A 21,232-nucleotide genomic window follows, 5' to 3' on the forward strand; every position below is an offset into this window, starting at 1 on the left:
AGGGACCCTGCGGTCAGGAGTCAACTGCTTTCCAGCTGAGCCGCAGCACACACGCTGAATCTCACTGAAAACACTGCAACATATTTATTCATGTTTTTATTCCTACATTTATTTAGGCTTGTATCTATTTATACTTATGACATGTTCTGACCTCTATATAAGTGAGGGTCTGAGCTCTCTTAATTCCATTGTGTCACGGGGCCCGGGTACAGGAGGGGTAATATGGTTCTTATAAATACATCCATGGCATGGGTAATATCAGCACTGTGGTTCAACCATCCATGGGTTCAACGGTTCAACCGATCTGAATCGCTTCGTGAAGCAGTCACGTGGTATCGACAGGCAGCGAGGCTTCGTTTGTCATCGATGACGTCACTGGCCCAAAACGATACAAGCCTCGATACATGCTTCACAAAAAGCTTCGGGGATTACTCGACACACGCTCCGAAGCCTCTGCACAATACGTAACATCACTAATTTTGACATCCCCCTGGATCCTTAATTTGTACACATCACATTATTATGGTTGTCTATGGTGTCATTTAATTATGTTTTTAATCTGTCATCCATGTTTTGTTGATCTGTACAAACTGTAAATCCCGCAGGGACAAATATATAACTTTTGATTTTGGGCTACATAAATAACATTCGATCTAATTTGATCTTTTGTTTAAAACACAAGACATGTCATACAAAAATCCATCCATGCAGTTAAAACTAAAAGAAAGTATTGTATTATATAGTGCTGTTGAGGGCCGGACTAGGAGCCATCATATGAAGTCTGGTGGTGTTTGGATGATTTTCCATTGAATTAGGACAACACCGTGTTTTATGGCGAGGGAAGCGTTGCCATGGAAACGACAAATGGTGAGATTTCAGATTTCACGTGGAGCTGCTGACGGCCGGACCATTAGTCATCATCTAAAGTCTGGTGCCGTTTGGAACCTTTTCCATTGAATTAGGACAACACCATGTTTTATGGCGAGGGACGCGTTGCCATGGAAACGACAAATGGTGAGATTTCAGATTTCACGTAGAGCTGCTGAGGGCCGGACCATTAGTCATCATCTGAAGTCTGGTGCCGTTTGGAACCTTTTCCATTGAATTAGGACAACACCGTGTTTTATGGCGAGGGAAGCGTTGCCATGGAAACGACAAATGGTGAGATTTCAGATTTCACGTAGAGCTGTTGAGGGCCGGACCATTAGCCATCATATGAAATCTGGTGCTGTTTGGATGATTTTCCATTGAATTAGGACAACACCGTGTTTCACGGCCATGGAAACGGCATACAGTGAGATTTCAGATTTCACTTGGAGCTGTTGAGGCATGGACCGGTGATATAAAAGTGAAGATTGGGGGACGATGGGACCGTGTCCATTGGATTTACAGCGACACCGTCGTTTATGGCGAGGGACGCGTTGCCATGGCAACGGCATATGAGGACATCCCATAATTGACATAGAGCTGTTGAGGGCGGAACCTTTAATGATAGTCTGAAGTTTGGTGCCGTTTGGAACCTTTTCCATTGAATTAGGACAACACCGTGTTTTATGGCGTGGGAAGCGTTGCCAAGGAAACGACAAATAATGAGATTTCAGATTTCACCTAGAGCTGTTGAGGGCCGGACCATTAATGATAGTCTGAAGTCTGGTGCTGTTTGGACAATTTTCCATTTACTTACAACAACATCGTATTTTTTGGCGGGGGATGCGTTGCCATGGAAACGGCATACGTTGAGATTTCAGATTTCACGTAGAGCTGTTGAGGGCCGGACCATTAATGATAGTCTGAAGTCTGGTGCTGTTTGGATGATTTTCCATTGAATTAGGACAACACCGTGTTTTATGGCGAGGGAAGCGTTGCCATGGAAACGACAAATGCTGAGATTTCAGATTTCACGTAGAGCTGTTGAGGGCCGGACCATTAGCCATCATATGAAATCTGGTGCTGTTTGGATGATTTTCCATTGACTTAGGACAACACCGTGTTTCACGGCGAGGGACGCGTTGCCATGGAAACGGCATATGATGACATCCCATAATTGACATAGAGCTGTTGAGGGCCGGACCATTGATGATAGTCTGAAGTCTGGTGCTGTTTGGACAATTTTCCATTGACTTACAACAACATCGTTTTTTTTGGCGGGGGATGCGTTGCCATGGAAACGGCATACGTTGAGATTTCCGATTTCACGTAGAGCTGTTGAGGGCCGGACCATTAATGATAGTCTGAAGTCTGGTGCTGTTTGGACAATTTTCCATTGACTTACAACAACATCGGAGTTTTTGGCGAGGGATGCGTTTCCATGGAAATGGCATACGTTGAGATTTCAGATTTCACTTGGAATCACTTGGCTCCACCCACGTGACTGGGCTCACGCAGCCTATCAGCCGTCATTATTTACGAACATTTTCTGCGCTTTTGTCGGTCGTTTTCCCTGTTTTTGGCAGGTTTATCGGTGCGCGACCAATTTTTCCAATTTCAATAGGGTCTTCGCCGACCTAGGTCTCAGACCCTAATAACAACAAACAACGCTCCAATTAGCAAGCACAAACAATGTTATGTTGTGTGTGTAATTGTGTGCAGAAAGAACATTTCTGTATAAGTCTTATTTCAACCATGTGGACTCACTGGAAACCTGAGAATGAATGACTGATTTACAACAAAGAAGCTATGGGTCGCAATGTGAAATTAGTAGAGCAAAGTTCAGAGTATTTATAAAGATTGTATAGGTATAGAACAATACTTTGATGTTGTCCCAAACTAAATGGACAACATGAGCTGTGAGAAATAAAAAAAACACGCTCGCATCTAACAACGACTATATGAACAACCTTCATAGAGTCTTTACTCTATGAACAACCTTCATAGAGTCTGTACTCAATGGGTCATCCAGTCACATGCAGGGGCGGCGCCAGGGGGTATCTAGGAGTTGCTATAGCAACTCCAACAATTGGCCTAGCAACGGCTTAGCAACCCCATTGTTTTGATATGAAAATGTATCATATTTATACACATTCTCGCAGCCCGCGAGAATGTGTATAAATATGATACATTTTCGCGGGATCTATCAGGGGCGGGTCGTTGTAATTTACTGTGAACTGTTATTTGGCTAATTCTCAGTAGATCGAAAATGGAAACATTTCTCACAGTCACAAGTCAGCGTAAACGACCGCGATCTCCAACGGAGCCGGTCCAGCCGGACAACCCTGCTATCCACAAGGATCCCGATGTTCACTATGAAAACCGGGAGGATTGGGACCACGAAGAACAGGTGCCCCCGCCAACTGACCCGATGCACCCGCAGCAGCAGGACCAGCTAGCTGCTACCACGAGCTGCAGTGGAACTAGCGCTGCTTCTCTCCGCACCGTGATGATCCACTGCCCTCATTTCCTCCACCCTGCTCTCTGCAGAGCTCCACTCCAGAATATACACATTCTGCTCGTCAGTGATTCTCAGACACAGCGTCTCACCCTTTGAGCATCTCGGCAGAAATGAGCAGTCACTCCTCTCAGTTACAAATTGTCATTTTAAATGAATCAAGAATGTGTTGTATTTTCCGACGTGGCGCATTGTTCGAGGCGTGCTGACAGTGAGATCTAACACGGGGAATTGTGGAGGAGGAGGAGGAGGAGGAGGAGGAGGAGGAGGAGGAGGAGGAGGAGGAGGAGGAGGAGGCCAGAGAGGAGGAAAAGTGCGTTATTTAGGCAATGTTGTTGGTGGGAGTTAGGGAGAGACCACCCCTTCCAGGTGTGTGTGTATGTGTGTGCGTTTTCCAGTGTGTGTCACGTGAAAGTCATGAGTGTTACGCTATTGATTGGTTCTGTAAATAAAGAGAACATTTTTGACATTGAAGGCTTGTGATCTTGAATAGTGGTGAATGCTACAATATGAACAGGCTCGTGCTTGGCCCACTGGTATTGTTTGTTTATTTTGAAAATTAACTAGCAACGCCGTGCTGTCATATAGCAACTGCTAAGCTACTGCAGCAAAATAATCCTGGCGCCGCCAAATCCTGGAGAATTTTGCATTCCAAAGTCCATTTGGGACTTAAACACATTGTATGCGTCAAGGAGTGGTAGTTTCGATGTGTTGGAACAAGTGTTTGCCATTGGGAATGGAGAGTCATCAAGGAACTCTATTCCTGGCGATGGTTCAAATCCAGATGGGGGAAATGAAGTCAGCCCAGTCGCAAACATCAAAACATCCTCCAAAGACACAGCAGTCTGGCTTTCCGCAAAGAAAACATGTTCAGATACATTTTGGCAATGTGTTTCCTGAAATAGTTATAAAAACAGCGATTTACAAACCTTCACAATCGAGGAGATAGTCTGCCCAGTAGCCCAAAGTGTGGCTTTCCCTAAGCCTCCTGTTACTCCCTGGTGGACTGAGGTCAGGCTTGAAGAGTCGCTCAAGTTCCAGAGCAGTAAGTCGCTTTTCAGAGTGGCACAGGACCGGGGCCAGCAGAGTAGGGTGTTGCTGTAGTGCGTTTAAAAACTGAAGGGCTGAAAGACCCTCCTTGAATCTGAAGAGTGAGCAAAAAATTTAAACACATTTAAATAACCAATTCCTAAAACAAGGGGGGGGTGGCATGAGCACTTAAAGATTGGCACAAGACAGGCAGGGAAAGGAGAGACGGACATCCCATATCAGTTATACTACACAGGCACACATTTTGACACTGACTAATTTCTAACAGATAAACATAGAATAAACCAAAGAGGGGGACCATGAGGCATTTTAAACAAAAAATTCTTACATACATTTAAAAAAAATCACATGAATACAAATATGATCTTACCTGTCAATTACAGATGAGTTTCGGCCAATAATGTACCACTGGAGGTAGTCTGACACAATTCCTTTCTTTCCTTCAACAGAAGCCACATGTCTCAGACAACCTGCTGTCTGTAACATTGTGCTGTGTCTCATGGTCATTTCTCGCAAGGCATCCACTGAGGCAGCATTCTCAATCTGAAGATTATAAAATGGACAAACAATCCAGTCAATAACTGCATGTACTGTATATTCTTGCCATTTTTGTTCCATTACACGTTTTATATATTACCATTACTACTATCCTTCTGCAATATATACCTGGCTGCTAAATCCTCTACTACAGGATGTGTTTTTTGTAAATTGTGTTTGTGTATCTTTAATAGTTTTTAGTCATTCTTCTTAGGTAACATTAAGCTGTCTTTGGCTCTTTTCTGCTCCAGGAATGTAAATGTCCCCTCGGTGGGACTAAAAAGGGTATTCTGATTCTGATCACAAAACAAAAAATGAAGCCAATTCGGTGTATGTGATAAAGGTAAAGTAAAGATGTCTCAAAACACTGCACGAACTACATAATAATCCACCCTACCACACTGTTGCTGTATGCAATTCTCACCTCTTGTAAAGCTTTCCCTACTTCTTCATCAGTTATTAAATCAACTGTTGCTTTGAATGAAGGCTGGCCTGCAAGATAATGTACAAGATCTTCTGACAGGAAATGTGGCCCTGGACCTCCATGCACAACTGACACCGCAATCATCTTTCCTGCCAAGTAGTATTCATCCTCCCTAACAGCTGTGAATAAATGTATTCATATTGCAAAATTAAAACATTATTTATCATATACTTTGATGTACTGTAATGACACTCAAAGTTTTGGAAAATTGTTCAAGCAACAAATCATGTCATGTGATATATATGGTTAATGATCATTAACAATTGTATTAGTACACTTCTAACCGTATGCATACCATTTGCATTGTAGACCAAGAAGCGGCGTCCGTCTGGTCCATCAAAAATGGGCCGGTCTTTCAGATTCTTCATCAGTAGAGATAACAACTCTCTCCTGGGACCACCTGAGTCAATTCCTTCTTCGAAAACACCAGCATCATCAGTGAATTTTACCAGCATGTCACAGTTTTCTGAATACGATGTACGCTTGAAACCTCCGACTGCTCCATCCCAAACATTAGCCCTTGAAATGTTGAACCGGCTGACTCTTCCATGATCAATAGGCTGTGACAGGTTAGCAATAATGGCAGGTAATGTAACGTTCATCTCCTCCCTGTAAAGGACGAAAAGTGACCTTATTAGTGGATATTCCAGAGGGTGAAAAAACAGTTTAAAAAAATTATTTTTGTACCAGAAATATTGTACAGAGAATTCTTTTTTAATGCCACTGTAATAGCTGTCCGTTTACATTTCAGTGTCCAATAAACTCGTCATGTTGACTGCAACCAGCTCCTCGTCCTCTTCTTCAACACATGGTGCATACAGGTCTGTGTATGTACTGTTAGGAAATGATAATTCCCATGTTAAAACATCTTACAAACAAAAATGTCTTTCTCGTGTAAGTGAGTCACTAACATTTGTACTTACCTGTAGCAAGTAGTCTTGTCTGTATTTGTTTTGGGTGGACCCATATCCTCAGTATCAGATATTACTATCTGAAATACAAATACAAATGTCTAGGAGCTGTGCTCCTAGATGTGATGACAATATCCGAATCAGAGTCTGAGGTATCATCCCCTGTAGTAAAAGCAAAACGTTCAACACATTATTATGTATGCTGCAGTAGAGGATGTTAACATGTAAAAATATTCAATAATAACATCCACAAACCTCCTCTAAAATGTTTCTCAAGGCAAATGAAAAGGGTGATCCTGGCATATGCCTTTCCTAAGTCCTTTTTATATTCTGCCAATGTGAATGGCTTTTCTGAACCAGGCACATTGACAACCTCTGAGCAGTCTGGATACAAAAGGACGTACGGTCCTTCATCCATGTCCTTGTTAAAGGCTTTCATTTTCTGGACAGCTCGTTCCAGTATAGCAGGTGCTGCTACCTCCGAGTCTGTAAACAACGGGAGTGTTTTCCCTCTCCGAGGCTTTAAATCAACTCCTTGTGGCGACATCATTCCTATGTTTATCTAGTAAAATAGCAGAGAGATATAAGTAATGACACACACAGAGACACTGAGATGTGTATGAAACGGATAATGCAGCTTACTTACTCACTACTTACTTACTCGTCTCTTTTCTTGTTTAAGTCTTCCTTTCCCACAGTTAAAAGACTGTTTCTCTTTTGACTTTGAGTTTCTGTACTCCATGAAAAGTTTATAGGATGGGCCTGGTTGTTCTGCTGGTATGAATAGTTCCAATACAAATGTAAAAATTAGCAGCTCCAACAATCAGCAATAGCAAGTGTGCATTAAGGTTTAAGTTTATAAAAACTAGCATATTAGCTCAATGCGTTGCTATTCCGTTAAGACATGGATTGGTATTTGACTGATATTAAACTGCGATTGCACTTTTATTTACTGCATGTCTGACATTAGCATCACAAAGCTAGCGCAATACTACACTTACTTTGTTTAGCATTTTCCGGCTGTTTCGATGTCCCCTGCGCCCTTGGTACACCCGTCTGGTCCGTGTCCTTTAAACACTCCAGAGATCCTCCACACGAAAGGCAAAACCGTGTCACTTGTACCAGGTTGTTTCCACAAAACGGACAAAACATGTTTACCGAACGTAAACACACTCGTACGGTCTTTCCACCTAAACAAATTTAAATTTGAGTCAATCACTAAGACGTCACTTCCGGTATGATGGACATTCCCTTTCCGGTTTGATTCTGGTTTGTAAATGTGTTTCGGGACATGTTAATGGGTTTCGGGACATTTTAATTTGTTTCAGTTATGGTAAAAGTGTTTTGCATTTTGTTAATTTGTTTTTGTTAATGTTAAATAGTTTTGTCCTTGGTAAAAGTGTTTTATAAAATGTAAATTTGTTTTTAGCTTTGTAAAAGTGTTTTGCCTCTTGTTAATTTGTTTTCGTTAATGTTAAAGTTTTGGTAAAAGTGTTTTTGCTAATGTAATTTTGTTTTATAAAATGTAAATTTGTTTCAAGCTTTGTTAAAGTGTTTCACACTTTGTAATTGTCCATTGCACTTCCCAGCCACCGTATTAACCTATGATCTAATAAAAATAAATCAATCAATCAATAAAACCATGAAATAAATGAAACAAAAATACAAATCTATGTTCTTTCCTGACCTAATGTTAAATAATTTTTCCTACCCCAGTTTCAATCAAGAATTTAAACAGTGCCTTTTTGGTAGCTCTTACTCCCTCTCATTTTGTTCCCAAAACACCAACCACACTCCATTCCCTCTCTGCCTCTAAAACTTTAGCCTTTAATTGTTCTCTTTCCGCTTTATAGATGTCACAATATAACAAGATATGTTCTACATTGTAGTGCCGAGAGATAGGGAGTCAGAGGCGGTGCAATAATGGTACAAAAGGGTACTTTATTTAGAAGCAGAACAAGACATGTTGTCCGGTTGCAGTCCGGGAAGAAGAGAGAGAAGCCAGGAGGACACACAACATATATAGACAACACATAACATGTCCGTGTGGAAACAAAACCCCAACTGTAGTTCCATGTGTGAATTATGAACCCCAGTGTATTAATGAGTGGTCACCACACAAGCCCCCCCAGAATTCAAACATGGCAATAAATCCTCGCGTCCGTGGAGGAAGCACCACAGGGGCCGAGGAGGGTGGGGTCGCAGGTGAGGGCCGGGCCATGGAACGGGCCGACGAAAGGGGGCCGCAGGAGTGGGTAGGGGCCCTAACGAGGGCGAGGGCACCCCCACCGGGGGCGAGCCGGAACGGGCCATCGTAAGGGAGCCGCAGTAGGTGTCGTGGCAAACCCAGCAGGAATGCGCGCCGCCCGGCCGCAGGTGAAGACATAGCGGCGGCGGGCATGAAATCTCCGGAAGGACGGAGCGGAATCCCAGGGAGGCAGGAGCAGTCACCCCGGGAGGAAGGAGTGCAACCCGGCCACAGGCAGACGCGCAGCGGCGGCTGGCACGAAGTCCTCAGCAGGCGTTGAGGTATCCCCGTGAGGCAGGAGCAGCCTCCCCTGGAGGAAGGAGAGCAACCCGGCCGCAGGCAGACGCGGTGAGCACGAAGTCCTCAGCAGGCGTTGAGGTATCCCCGAGAAGCAGGAGAGCATCCTGGCCGCAGGCAAACGTACAGCGGCGGTGGGCACGAAATCCTCGGCAAGCCCTGAGGTATCCCCGGGAGGCAGGAGCAGTCTCCCCGGGAGGAAGGAGCCGTGGACAGATGAGAGGCCAGACAGGGTCCCGAAGCGCACCACCCAGGCGCCGATGAAAACGTGAGTGGCGTCTGGATATCCCCGGAAAGCAGGAGAGGCCAGACAGGTTCCGGAGTGCGCCACCCACGGGCCGATGGCAGCATGGGCGACATCCGAAACCGACGAGGCGAGACGGGGTCCAGGAGTGTGCCACCCAGGCGCCGATGAAAACGTGAGTGGCGTCTGGAACCGCCGTCGAGGTGATGAAAAAGGTGAGAGTGTCCACACGAGGTCAACCGGCTGGTCGAACCTTAACTTAAATTGTTAACAGTCAGATGTTAACAGAAATATGTCGACAGCCGTTAACAGCTAGCCGTTAGCCGCTAGCTGGAAGCCATGGGTAGCTGCTAGCTGTCGTTAGCCCCTCGTGGTTAGCCGCTAGTCGTCGTCAGCTAGCGCAGCCAGGACGTGCAGCCGCGCAGCCGGGACGTGCACACTCGTTCCCTTTCACCCTCTCATGTGCAGGCACCCAGCAGAACTGTAGATCTACAGTATGCCGCCTCTGTGAAGTCTTAACAGGCTATGGTTAAGTTCTATGAGAATGTCTTCTCTGGTAGTTGTTGACTGTATGCTTTTTAATATGGACAATGAATCTGTGCATATCACCACCCTATCTGGTCTGACCTCATCAGCCCACTGTAATCTTATTATTACAGCCAGCATTTCTGCTGTATACACTGATAATTGATCAGACGGTCTTTTGGAGATCGATACTTTAAAGTCTGGGATGTATATACCAACCCCAACACACTCTTCCTTGTTCTTAGAACCATCTGTGTACATTTTGAGGTAATTGTAGTACTTTTCGTTCAGATACACTCGTTTGAATTCCCACTTCATTTATTTGCCACTCTTTTTTCCCCTTCTATGATACTCGTCACATCTATTTAGCTTCTGGGGAAAGCCAGGGGGAACACGGCTAAATGGGGTTGCTTTGGCAAACGTGATGGTCTCCACTCCATATGCCCTTGTTCTTTCCTTACTCGTCCAGCCAAACCCACGCCCCTGGAACTTTGCATATTCCCAGCAATCCTGTAGTTTTCTGTTTGTGATATTTTCCTCTCCACTTCCTTGTAGTCGGACCCAGTATGACAGAGCACGTTTCTCTCTTCTGATCTCCAGAGGTGTCTCTCCTGCTTCTATCAGAACTGCATTGATAGGGGATGACTTTATCGCTCCAATACACAGCCGCAATGCTTTATATTGTATTCTATCAATTTTTAATTCTATTTAATTTTAAAAGCGATGTTTTTGCTGCTGCTCCATACACTATACAACCATAGTCTATTGTGGACCTCATAATTGATCTGTAAATGTCTATTAATGCTTGTTTAACTGCGCCCCAGTTGCATCTAGCTACAACTCGCAATACATTTAATACTTTTTTGCATTTTGTTTCCACTTGATTAATATGCATTTTCCATTTATATTTGCTATCAAACCACAGTCCTAGGTATTTGAACTCATTCACCTTTGTCATTGGACGTTCATATAGTGTTAGCTGTTGGCCATCAATCTTGTATTTATTTGTAAATACCATGTAGCATGACTTGCTGTCTGACATTTTGAATCCCGTTATATGACCACCTCTCCACTTTTGTAATCGCTCTAGCTATATTCTCCATACGTATCGGGCATTTCTTCCCCTCATCCAAATATAGAGCCGATTGGATGCATGTGTCTAAGCATGTAAATGTCATTAATCATGATGTTAAATAATATTGGACTGACTGCACTCCCTTGGGGAATACCATTTTCTATTTCTAAATAATTAGAAATATCTGCTCCAACCTTCACTCTAAATGTCCTGTCTGTTAAAAAGGCTCTTACCCAATTGTACATTCTCCCTCCAAAACTCATTCTACTCAATTTGATCAGTAATCCCTCCCTCCACATAGTCATACGCCTTTTCAATGTCAACGTACAGAGTTCCTTCATTAATCGGCCAACAGGAAACTCTTTTTGTGAGTGTGTACACCTGAAGGGAGAGCACACTGTTTATCATCATGCAGGATATTTTCGACACGGTTTATACTTTTATTTGTGGATTTTGTGGTGTTTTATATTATTAAATATGTATTCTAACATATGCAATGAATCTGTCTCATAACAGTATTTGGACCCAAGATCTGCCGCCACAATCCTCGCCTGTATATAATATCCATGCTTTTGGAATTTTATGATAATTGTACAGATCAGAAATTAAAATGAAATAATGAAGATACTTCTGTGTGTGTATTTTTTTCTCCCAATATGTGTTTAATTAGATTTACAAACAAACAACACACGCTCAAAATAAGATGTAGATGTCATGACTTTATCTTCTGATTGAATAAAATATGTATGAAAATGCACTTGAAAATCTGACAATATCAACAATATTGATGTATACCAATTATATTAATAACTTTATTTGTATAGTACCTTTCATGCAATAATGCAGCCCAAAGTGTAACAATGATATTAATATAACAAAAAGTAAAACAAAGTTTGATCACAATACAAAAACCATGACAAATTACACCAGTCAAGTGTACCACAATTAAAAGCCAGAACAATGAAATTAAGTAAAAACTGTTTTTTACTTAATTACGGCTGTTGCTAGGGAAATCTAATTTAAATTATATTATATCAAGTGTAATTAATAGAATTTCAATTCAGCCGGGGATCCATAAGAGTGCTTGATTAAACTACTTTACGGTGCATTAAGCGTTCTGTTCAATTAAAAAAACATCCCCACCCAAGATCCTTATAATCATTTAGTCGTTATTTTTAACTGGTTAAGTTTCCGTGTGTGTGTGGCGTGTGTGAAGCCAGATAGGCTATTCTGAGATTTCCACACAGGAAAACAGATTATTAAAATATCAGCGTTCATCCAGCAGGAGGCGCCTTCATCCTGTCTGCAATCTCAGAGGAGGAGGAGATCGATAATGAGATGTCCATCAGATCTGAGGAGGAATTCTGGCACAACAAACCCCAGCAGAGTGGTCGGACATGCTTGTCCACCCACTCTGCCTCGTAAACTTATGCAGCTAGGCTTTCCTTTAGGTATTTATTAGCCAGATAAGACACTTATATTTCACACAGAAAGAGGGAAAGCAACACTGCCACACATCTCTCTAACTGGATGTCGAAGTGATGTAAGGTTTACAGACATGAGAAGTCAATTTGAATCACTATTCTCCCAAAAATAAATATTACCACACTTTGGACCCAAGTGTCTGCTGATTAAAAAAACATTTTTATAATTACATATTTAATAGGAAGCTCGTTGTGTAATCTGGAAATACACATAGTTGGCAAAGAGGCTTATATAATCCAAATTCTGACCCCAAGTGTGCCAAATGGTTTCACTTAATGCACACTCTGAGATCCACTATAATACAGTCTATATCATCAGGAGATTGCACCTCCCTATATGCCACACCATCTTTGATGGAAAGAAGACAGGTAGGCGAGAAAGGCTTTTTTGAGTCTCACAGACCAATGTCCTGTACACTTCGCATACATTGACTGCACGACTTCAGGTCTGCTATGTGGACAGTACACCTCAAATACATCACTACACAACCAGTGGTATTTGAAAATAAGGGAATGACATGTTTAAGCATAACACAACAAATATGCAGGGTTGCGAGTCTGTTTCTAAGGCCATTTTATTTTTGGTAGTCTGATCATTTTAACAAGAGAATAGAATCAAATTGAAAACATCGTAAATATGTTCTAGATACATGAAGCAGATTAATGAACAGTGAAACTCGCTCATGGGTTTTAAAGTGAATACTTTAAGAAAAGGTGTTCCCACTCTTTGCAGGAGCCATTTTATGAGTGTTGTTGGTGTCTCAGTTTACCTTATTTATATATATAGTGCAATATTATTTTTGAACACTTGGTGGCGGGGTTTAGCTGCACCGGGTGTATAAAAGGGGTCATAGGTGACAGGAGAGGAAGAGGACACAGGAGGAAGAGCATACAGATTCTACCTGACGGCCAGCCCAGACAGATGCTCATACTACAACTATTGACACACTGTACTTAATCAGAATACCTTTATTAGTCCCACAGAGGGGACATTTGCAGCATTACAGCAGAAAAGAGCCACAGACTGCTTAGTGTTGCATATCTTACATGCGTTAAAAAAAGTACTAAGTTAAACCTTAGTATGTAAAGCAATAAAACATCATTCTAAAACTGCAGCAAAAGACCGGAACTTCATATGTTTGTGTCTGCCTCAGGATCACTCTAAACCCTCCTGTGAAGTAATGGCAAAAAGATATAGGACACTGGAACATTTAAATTGCCATTACATTAAGTAGAATCTTACTCTATGATTGAAACTGGACAATATAAGAAACATATCGCATTGGATTAAGGATCGTTTTCACCGGACAAACAATTGGATTACTTCACAACTGACACCATCATCCTGGATCAGCTGGACAACACGCCACAATCAGCTGGAGATTGTCACCACCTGTCCTCATCAAGACAGTGAAAGGAGACGCCGAGAGCCAATGCTGGGAAAGCGGCCGGGTATGTGCAGCATTAAAACTTGATTGTATATTGGATACATAAGCTGTATTGGACAATGGCTTGGATTTAAATGCTGCAATAATGTCAGCCGTTTGAAACAGCGCGCTGTCAGCAGAAGGACAGCCAGAAAACGAAACTTAAAGGAACAGTGAACATTATGCCTGTCAATTCTGACGTTACATCAACTGATGGCGCTGTTGGGATGGGATCTGTAATGGGGAAAAAAGGATTACCCAACACATGGCCAATAGATGGGAATTGTTTATTGTAAACTGTGAAAAAACAATATAAGCTTAAATGTGACTGCTTCTCTAAAACCCACTATGGTTTTTCTCCTGTGTGAACACGAAGATGTTTTTTGAGAGCACCTGATGTAGTGAAAGTTTTCCCACACTCTTCACACCAGTACGGTTTTTCTCCCCTGTGAATATGTTCATGTGTCTTGAGAGTACCTGATTTAGTGAAAGTTTTCCCACACTCTTCACACCAGTACGGTTTTTCTCCCCTGTGAATACGTTGATGTGACTTGAGATCACCTGATCTAGTGAAAGTTCTCCCACACTCTTCACAGCTGTAAGGTTTTTCTCCAGTATGAATACGTTGATGTGTTTTGAGATTACTTGGTGTAGTGAAAGTTGCCCCACACTCTTCACACCAGTACGGTTTTTCTCCAGTGTGAATACGGTGATGTGATTCTAGAGCATCTGCTCTAGGGAAAGTTGCCCCACACTCTTCACAGCTGTACGGTTTTTCTCCAGTATGAATACGTTGATGTGTTTTGAGATTACTTGGTGTATTGAAAGTTGCTCCACACTCTTCACAGCTGTACGGTTTTTCTCCAGTGTGAATAAATTGATGTGTTTTGAGACCACCTGATTGATGGAAGGTTTTCCCACACTCTTCACAGCTATACGGTTTTTCTCCTGTGTGAATACACAGGTGGCGCTTTAAATTTCCAGATGTTGTAAAGGATTTGTCACATTGCTGACAGCTGTGACGTGTCTCTCTTCCTTTTGGTTTCTAGAACAGACCGACAGAGAAAGAGAGAAAGTCAATCTAAAAAGCATAAACACACAAGTTAACACAATAAAAACTAATAAACAAGTTTTTTTCATATTGGAAATGGTATGTTATTGGTTATGGCCATGATTTTATGATTGTTGAAATGTATACAGTTCCGTTTAATAAAGGTTTTTTCCATAGATCTAGTCTCTTTATTTCCCCCTCAAAAAGCACCAGATTGATGCATTTAACTCCACAAAAAAAAAGAAGATCTTACCGGTGGAGCATGACCCCGGACCCCCCTAGAAGATTTGAGGTCGACCCCCACTTAAAATCACATTGATAGCTTCCTAAATACAATTATTTATTTAAATATTAACACATTTCCATATGTTGTGGGTAGTAGATTTAAACTATAGGGCTATCACTATGGGCCCTGCCTGTACCAGTTTGCTCTGCCATCGCGTGAAGGGTCTGCTAATGTAGCAGGTTGGAAATGCTAGATGTTAAGTTTAAAGAGACACCCCACTATTTTTTAATAATATAATCTTCCTCAAATGTATACAATACACTGTAACGTCAGTAGATGGCGCCCTGGCACTGCGGTGGATCCATTAGGGAGGAACTCAGCTCATGCGCATGTCAGAAATAAACGTGCTGTGATCTGAGATAGACGCCAACAGCTCTCACTGATCATGCTGTTATGTTACGTGTTTGTTGTTTGTTTCTCATGTATTGCGTTTGTCTTATTTGTCTATGTTGATGTTACACATGGAGCTGCTGTGATGCAAGTCACATTTCAGACTTGATCTGACAATTAAAGAATGTTCTAACCTCTATCTAACCATGTTGTGCATTCATATTGTATATTTCAAAACAGGTTGTGATCTTTCATTTGGGGATAACAGTGTTAGGCATTTGTGAGGTGCAACAACATTAACATTAACCTTTCTGTTGGTCGCTTGTTAGCAGACCCTCCACGCGATAGCAGAGCGAACAGGTACAGCAAGCGAGGGATCATTGTCCACTAGTAAATTGATTGCCGATGGCGTCGTGTTCGCGGTCGGATAAAAAAAAAAAAAAAGGGTCGCGAAATATACTTTGGTGGCCGTTAAACCTGGGCGGCCCAAGTAAAGTCTATGTGTGGGAAACCCTGGACTTTAATTTTTAATTGAGCCGTGCCAGGGTTTCCCACACAGACTATACTTGAGCGGGGCCACCCAGGTATAATAACGGCCGCCCAAGTATATTTCTCGACCCATTTAGGTTTTTTGTTTTTTTTTAATACTTTTTTTGTATTCGTCCGTGACCACGGCGCCATCTGCGATCGATTAACTTGTGGACAATGATCCCTCACTCCCTTGCTCTGATCTCGCCTCCTTCTGGCCTGTTAAGTGGCCTGCCTCACACAGGGTGACTGGCTGTCCACATGATGTGGCCTGCCGACATGGCCACTGTCATAAAGATCATAAATCACAGCCCTTGATTGGTCTCTGTGTGTCATTCAAGCTCGGGATAACCTCAGCTCAGGTGGGGTAAAGGACTCTCTGTGTGTGAGTGTTTAGATAGTTAACTTAGTCTAAGTTCTCAGTGGGTCTCAAACGGTGTGGCCACCATTTATGTAAACACATATTTCCATTTGAGAGGGTAGTTATTGGTCTAATGCAGCGTTTCTCAAAGTGTGGGGCACGCCCCACTGGTGGGGCGCAGAGATGTGATAGGTGGGTCGAGAAATACAAAATATATATATATATATATATATATATATATTTTTTTTTTTTTTCACACTTGTGGAATATAAAAACATGGCCCGGGGTGCAAAACGCATCAATGAAAGCGACCCTCTATCACACATTTACACCTGTAAATAACCCAATTTGTGTTCTTTGAAATTGAAAAGTATATTGCATTGTGTTTGTTACTTTCGTTGCAGTTGTATGTCTTAAGTGTAATTTGGCATGCTTTTATTTTGAAGGCGAGTTTACGCTGTTGACAGTTGTTGTTGCTATGGAAACCAGAAACGTTTCACAGCGGGCAGAACTTGGGTTTTTACCCCGGAGTCGTCGCGGAGAGACGGAGTGGATCCACGCTTCGGGCTTGGCCTGCTTCCACCGAGCGTGTGCTGCTGTACGCAGGAGGATTTTACCACCGCTGGGGCCTGCTTTCCACCTGTCCTGGTTCTGCTGTTGCAGAGGCCTGCTTTCACCTCGGGGATAACGCGGAGGGACCGGAGCGCTTCCATGCTGCTGTTTTCGCCTGTCCTTTGCTGCTGTGCTGATTTTGCTCCAGGAACATCGCTGATACTGTGTGCTGGTCTTGGAAAATGGCCCATATCGGGATTCTGCTGTTCCTGTTAACTGTTTTGGACTATGAGAAGATCTCTAGTCATTCTGAGAAGACTACTGGATTCAGGTCTGTTCTGCCACCCACAGTGGGCATCCCCTGCAAAGGTTCGGATGTGTTGCTCAAACAATTACCGGTTGCCTTGTCACAGTCAATCTGCTCGACAAAATATGTTTGTCTTTTTTATTTTCCAGCGATGATGGTTCTTCAGGACTGCTTCTTAAGCTCTAATCACACTCTCGCAGACTTTTCCGGTGTTTCTAAATTAGATGACAATGTATGTGTGTCATTTAAGAGGAAAAGATGCCTGTTTTTTGTTTTGTTATTACTGTCAGGAAATGTACAACCTAACCCTGGTCCGCCCAGTAGTAATAGTCAGATCGCTACTCCTGCTGATTTTAAAGCTAGGTCTGGGTTGGGTTTCATCCACTTGAATTTGCGCAGTCTGTTAGGTAAACTAGATTTTGTCCATATCTGGGCAAAATCGACTGACGCTGACGTCATTGTCTTATCAGAAACATGGCTAAACAAGTCTATTTTGGCCTCTGACATTTCCTTAAATGGTTTTAATGTGTATCGTACCGACCGGCCTAATAAAGGTGGTGGCGTTGCCATTTATGTTAAGAATAAGTTCAGTGTAACCACATTAGTTTCCAAATCGATCAGTAAGCAATTTGAATTTTTAGCCATAAATATAGAAGTGGCAAAGGGTCAACAGGTCATGGAGGTGAGTTGTTACAGACCCCCCTCAGCTGTCAAAGACTCCTCTTGCTAGTCTTCACTAGCAAATCTTTTATCACAACTAGACTACAAGGAAATAGTGCTACTTGTAGATTTTAACTGGGACTGGTTAACTGCAGTGTCAGAGGATTTTAAAAACCTTTGTATCTCATTGAATGTTACTCAGATTGTTGACAGTCCTACTCGCCCAAATATTAAAGAGCCTGTGACACGGTTTTCCCCCATCATCCAAACCCATCAATTTGAGTACATATTGTCCCATTGAAAACCGTTACTGAACTGATTTTGGATATTTGTACTTTGATAACCATTAATCTGCCTTCAATGTTGACAATTTTCTGGATCTTCTCGCGGATTCTTCAAGTCCCGCCAAATGATGGGTGACGTCATTGCGGGCACAGCGCTCCAGCTGCACCGTCCAGGATCCCAGCATCTGCATGTAAACCTTTATATATATATACAGTCAGATGTAAACGCACGACGGCGCACACAACAGCAAGCTCAGACAGCGATGACAGGTTAATGTTGAACGTGTCTGAGAGCTCATATGAGGCTGAAGGATCGGTTTATGTTGTATCTGTTAGAAGTTTAGGAATGAGGTGCGTCAATATGGGCGATCATATGGTCATGTAGCCAGTGGTGGAATGGGACTAACAATCATCCCGGGACTCTCAACCGGCCCACTTCGGTACCGCTAGTAAATTGTCAACGGGGGGAGTGGGGGATGTCAGGGTGCTGTAGATAGTAAATGTAAATATGTAAATATTTGTGTCACTGCATCCTGGTAAAATACAAATATAATGTATAATGTCTGTGTCTTTGACATTAGCGCTGCTCGCCACCTGTGCCCTGTACTACGAAGCCAGTTCAACAGACCCTGGATATGTTTGAGTAACAAACAATCTAACAACAACAAACTAACAAACGAGATATCGCTAAGCGGTCCTACGACGCTGGTTATCAACTCGGTAAATCAAGCCAGGGTTTCTCTCTCCAGCTGAGAGCGCGTTCACGTCTAAGACACGAGTGGATCTGACTTTAATTACATTTGTCTCGAGTGTTTCGTCAACATAATGTGTTAAATAATACTTCTGCATCCAGTCTGTGACACTGTGAGTGTTGCACGGCCAGATGAGGCTGGAGAAGCTGACTCAGATAAGGAAAAATGATATATTATGATATTATATGATCGATGATCTGATTGATGATGTAATATGAATGATAAGTGCGACACGTCGGCGTCTTCTCTGCATGGCAGTTTAAACTGTATTTTCTTTATCCTGTAATATGACTTGAGAGATTTAAACTCCGCACACTGAGTTGATCTCTTTTCTATAGACGCCGGAGGCGTCAGGTAAAATAAGTTATTTAGCCTTCTCAAACCTGAGCCTCACGCGCCGCCTATGGGGGATGTGCTAGTTACTTATCCGACCGGCCCACTTCGGTACCGGCCCATCGGGATTCGTCCCGATGGCCAGTCCGCCACTGCACCCAGCCCACGTAAATTGTCAACGGGGGGAGCCTCGCTGCGGGGAAACGGTGGACCTAGTGTCCCGATCGGAGTGGGAATAATAATAATAATCCGTGCATTTTATCCATTAATTTCCCCAACATTGTGGTAAAAAAAACACACGTTTAATCCATGTTGTTGGTGTACTACAACTACAAAAAGCATCGGTTTGTTTTCTCATCAGGAAATGCAGACCGGCTCAAACAAACGATTTTTAATCATCATCCTCACTCATCATTTAATGTATCATATGTTCGCCGAATTGACATGAAAGCACTAATAAATGTAGTTTCATCCACTTGAGTTTACAACCACAAGAATAATCGATTTGTTTTTATATCACATCCGACGGGAGGAAATTCGGCAGCTCTCACTCCCGATTTTTAATCCTAATGTAATCATCATCTTCTCCACGATCATTTATGTTTATGTCGCCGAATTGACATGAAAGCACTGACAAATATGAATATACTGTAGTCAACTACATTAAAACGTTATTAACGTGCCTAATCTCAGTAATTCACCATTTCTACGCATGACAACACACTTTGTCCGTGTTTGGCTCTCGAAGCGTTCCCGCATTGACGTCACTTCCGGCTTCCCCCAAAACTTCAAAATGAGTCAAGGAATTTCCCCGCGATGTTCGAAATTATTGATATTTAACGGAACGGTATCGCTTTTTCTTTTTTAAACTGACGGTTCGAGATTACTAGTAGCCCAATATTTCATTGCACAACAGTTGTTGGGATGGTGTCACAGGCTCTTTAAGTCCCCTAATAAATCCTCCCTAATTGATCTCATTTTAACTAATGTTCCCCATAAATATTCATCTGTGGGAGTATTTGCAAATGATCTGAGCGATCACTGTGTTGTAGCCACAATTAGGGACACTAAGGTCCAAAAGGTTAAACCTTGCATTATCATTAAGAGAGACAACAAACATTTTGTTGAGGAGGGTTTTGTGCATGATCTGTTTGATTTTGATTCGGGTAAAATCGATCTGTTTGCTGATGTGGAAACCGCATGGTCTTATTTTTATCTTGGTTTTATGGAGATCATTGATAGACATGCACCCCTGCGTAAATTTAGAGTAAAGGGACGAGACAATCCTTGGTTTTCTGCTGAGCTGTCTAGTCTCCTTCATGAGAGAAACAAGGCCTGGGCAAAGGCTAGGCAATCAGGCTCAGAGATAGAGTGGCTGCGTTTTAGGCAGCTAAGGAATAGCTTCACTTCAAATGTCAAAAGTGCAAAGTCGAAGTACTATTTGTCAGTTACCACAGAAAACCTAAATAATCCTAGGAAATTTTGGAAAGCAATAAAATCGATATCCACCGGTGAGATCCGTAATGAGCTACCTCCGTGCCTTACCACAGCATCTGGCACTATATCGGACAGGGCCACTATGCTAAATTACTTTAATGAGCATTTTGTGTCCTGCAGTTCTATTTTTGATTCTGTGACTAACTCTGCTTCTGTGAACACCCCAATCCGTGACTCTGAACAATGTGGTCTGGAAAACCCTTTCAGTTTTACTCCTTTTACTGTCAATGTTGTTCATGAAGAGTTGTGCGGCTCTGTTTATTGACCTTTCCAAAGCGTTTGACACCGTCGATCATCGCATTTTAAAGCAGAGGCTACTCAGTATTGGCATATCCAGCCTTGCAGTGGGGTGGTTTGTGAACTACCTCTCTGAAAGGTCCCAATGTGTTCATTTTGATGGGCTGTCTTCTGAGTGGTTAAACATTTCTAATGGTGTACCACAAGGTTCTGTTTTAGGACCACTTTTATTCTCCATATATATTAACAGTTTAGGTATTAATGTGGATGAAGCTACTTTACATTTTTATGCGGATGATACTGTGATGTATTGTGCAGGTCCCTCCATTAAAGAGGCTGTTGTTAAAAACAGCCTGTAATTTAACACTATTCAGACTCAGCTCGCTG

General features: G+C 42.4%; 1 protein-coding gene and 1 pseudogene across 1 annotated transcript; both read right to left on the reverse strand.

The window, feature by feature from the left end:
* The window catches only part of LOC117459436 (zinc finger protein 850-like), a 69,061-nt pseudogene extending 52,125 nt beyond the window's left edge, over positions 1 to 16,936 (reverse strand).
* LOC139435269 (G2/M phase-specific E3 ubiquitin-protein ligase-like) lies at positions 4,160 to 5,546 on the reverse strand. The gene is made up of 4 exons (XM_071205710.1): positions 5,397 to 5,546; positions 4,806 to 4,978; positions 4,315 to 4,529; positions 4,160 to 4,230 (listed from the first exon to the last, which is right to left on the reverse strand). The coding sequence occupies exons 1-4, from the start codon at positions 5,538 to 5,540 to the stop codon at positions 4,160 to 4,162; spliced, it is 603 nt and encodes a 200-aa protein (XP_071061811.1). The 5' UTR covers positions 5,541 to 5,546.
* Positions 16,937 to 21,232: the final 4,296 nt, after the last annotated feature.

The sequence above is a fragment of the Pseudochaenichthys georgianus genome, chromosome 15 (assembly GCF_902827115.2).
Source record: "Pseudochaenichthys georgianus chromosome 15, fPseGeo1.2, whole genome shotgun sequence".
NCBI lineage: Eukaryota > Metazoa > Chordata > Actinopteri > Perciformes > Channichthyidae > Pseudochaenichthys > Pseudochaenichthys georgianus.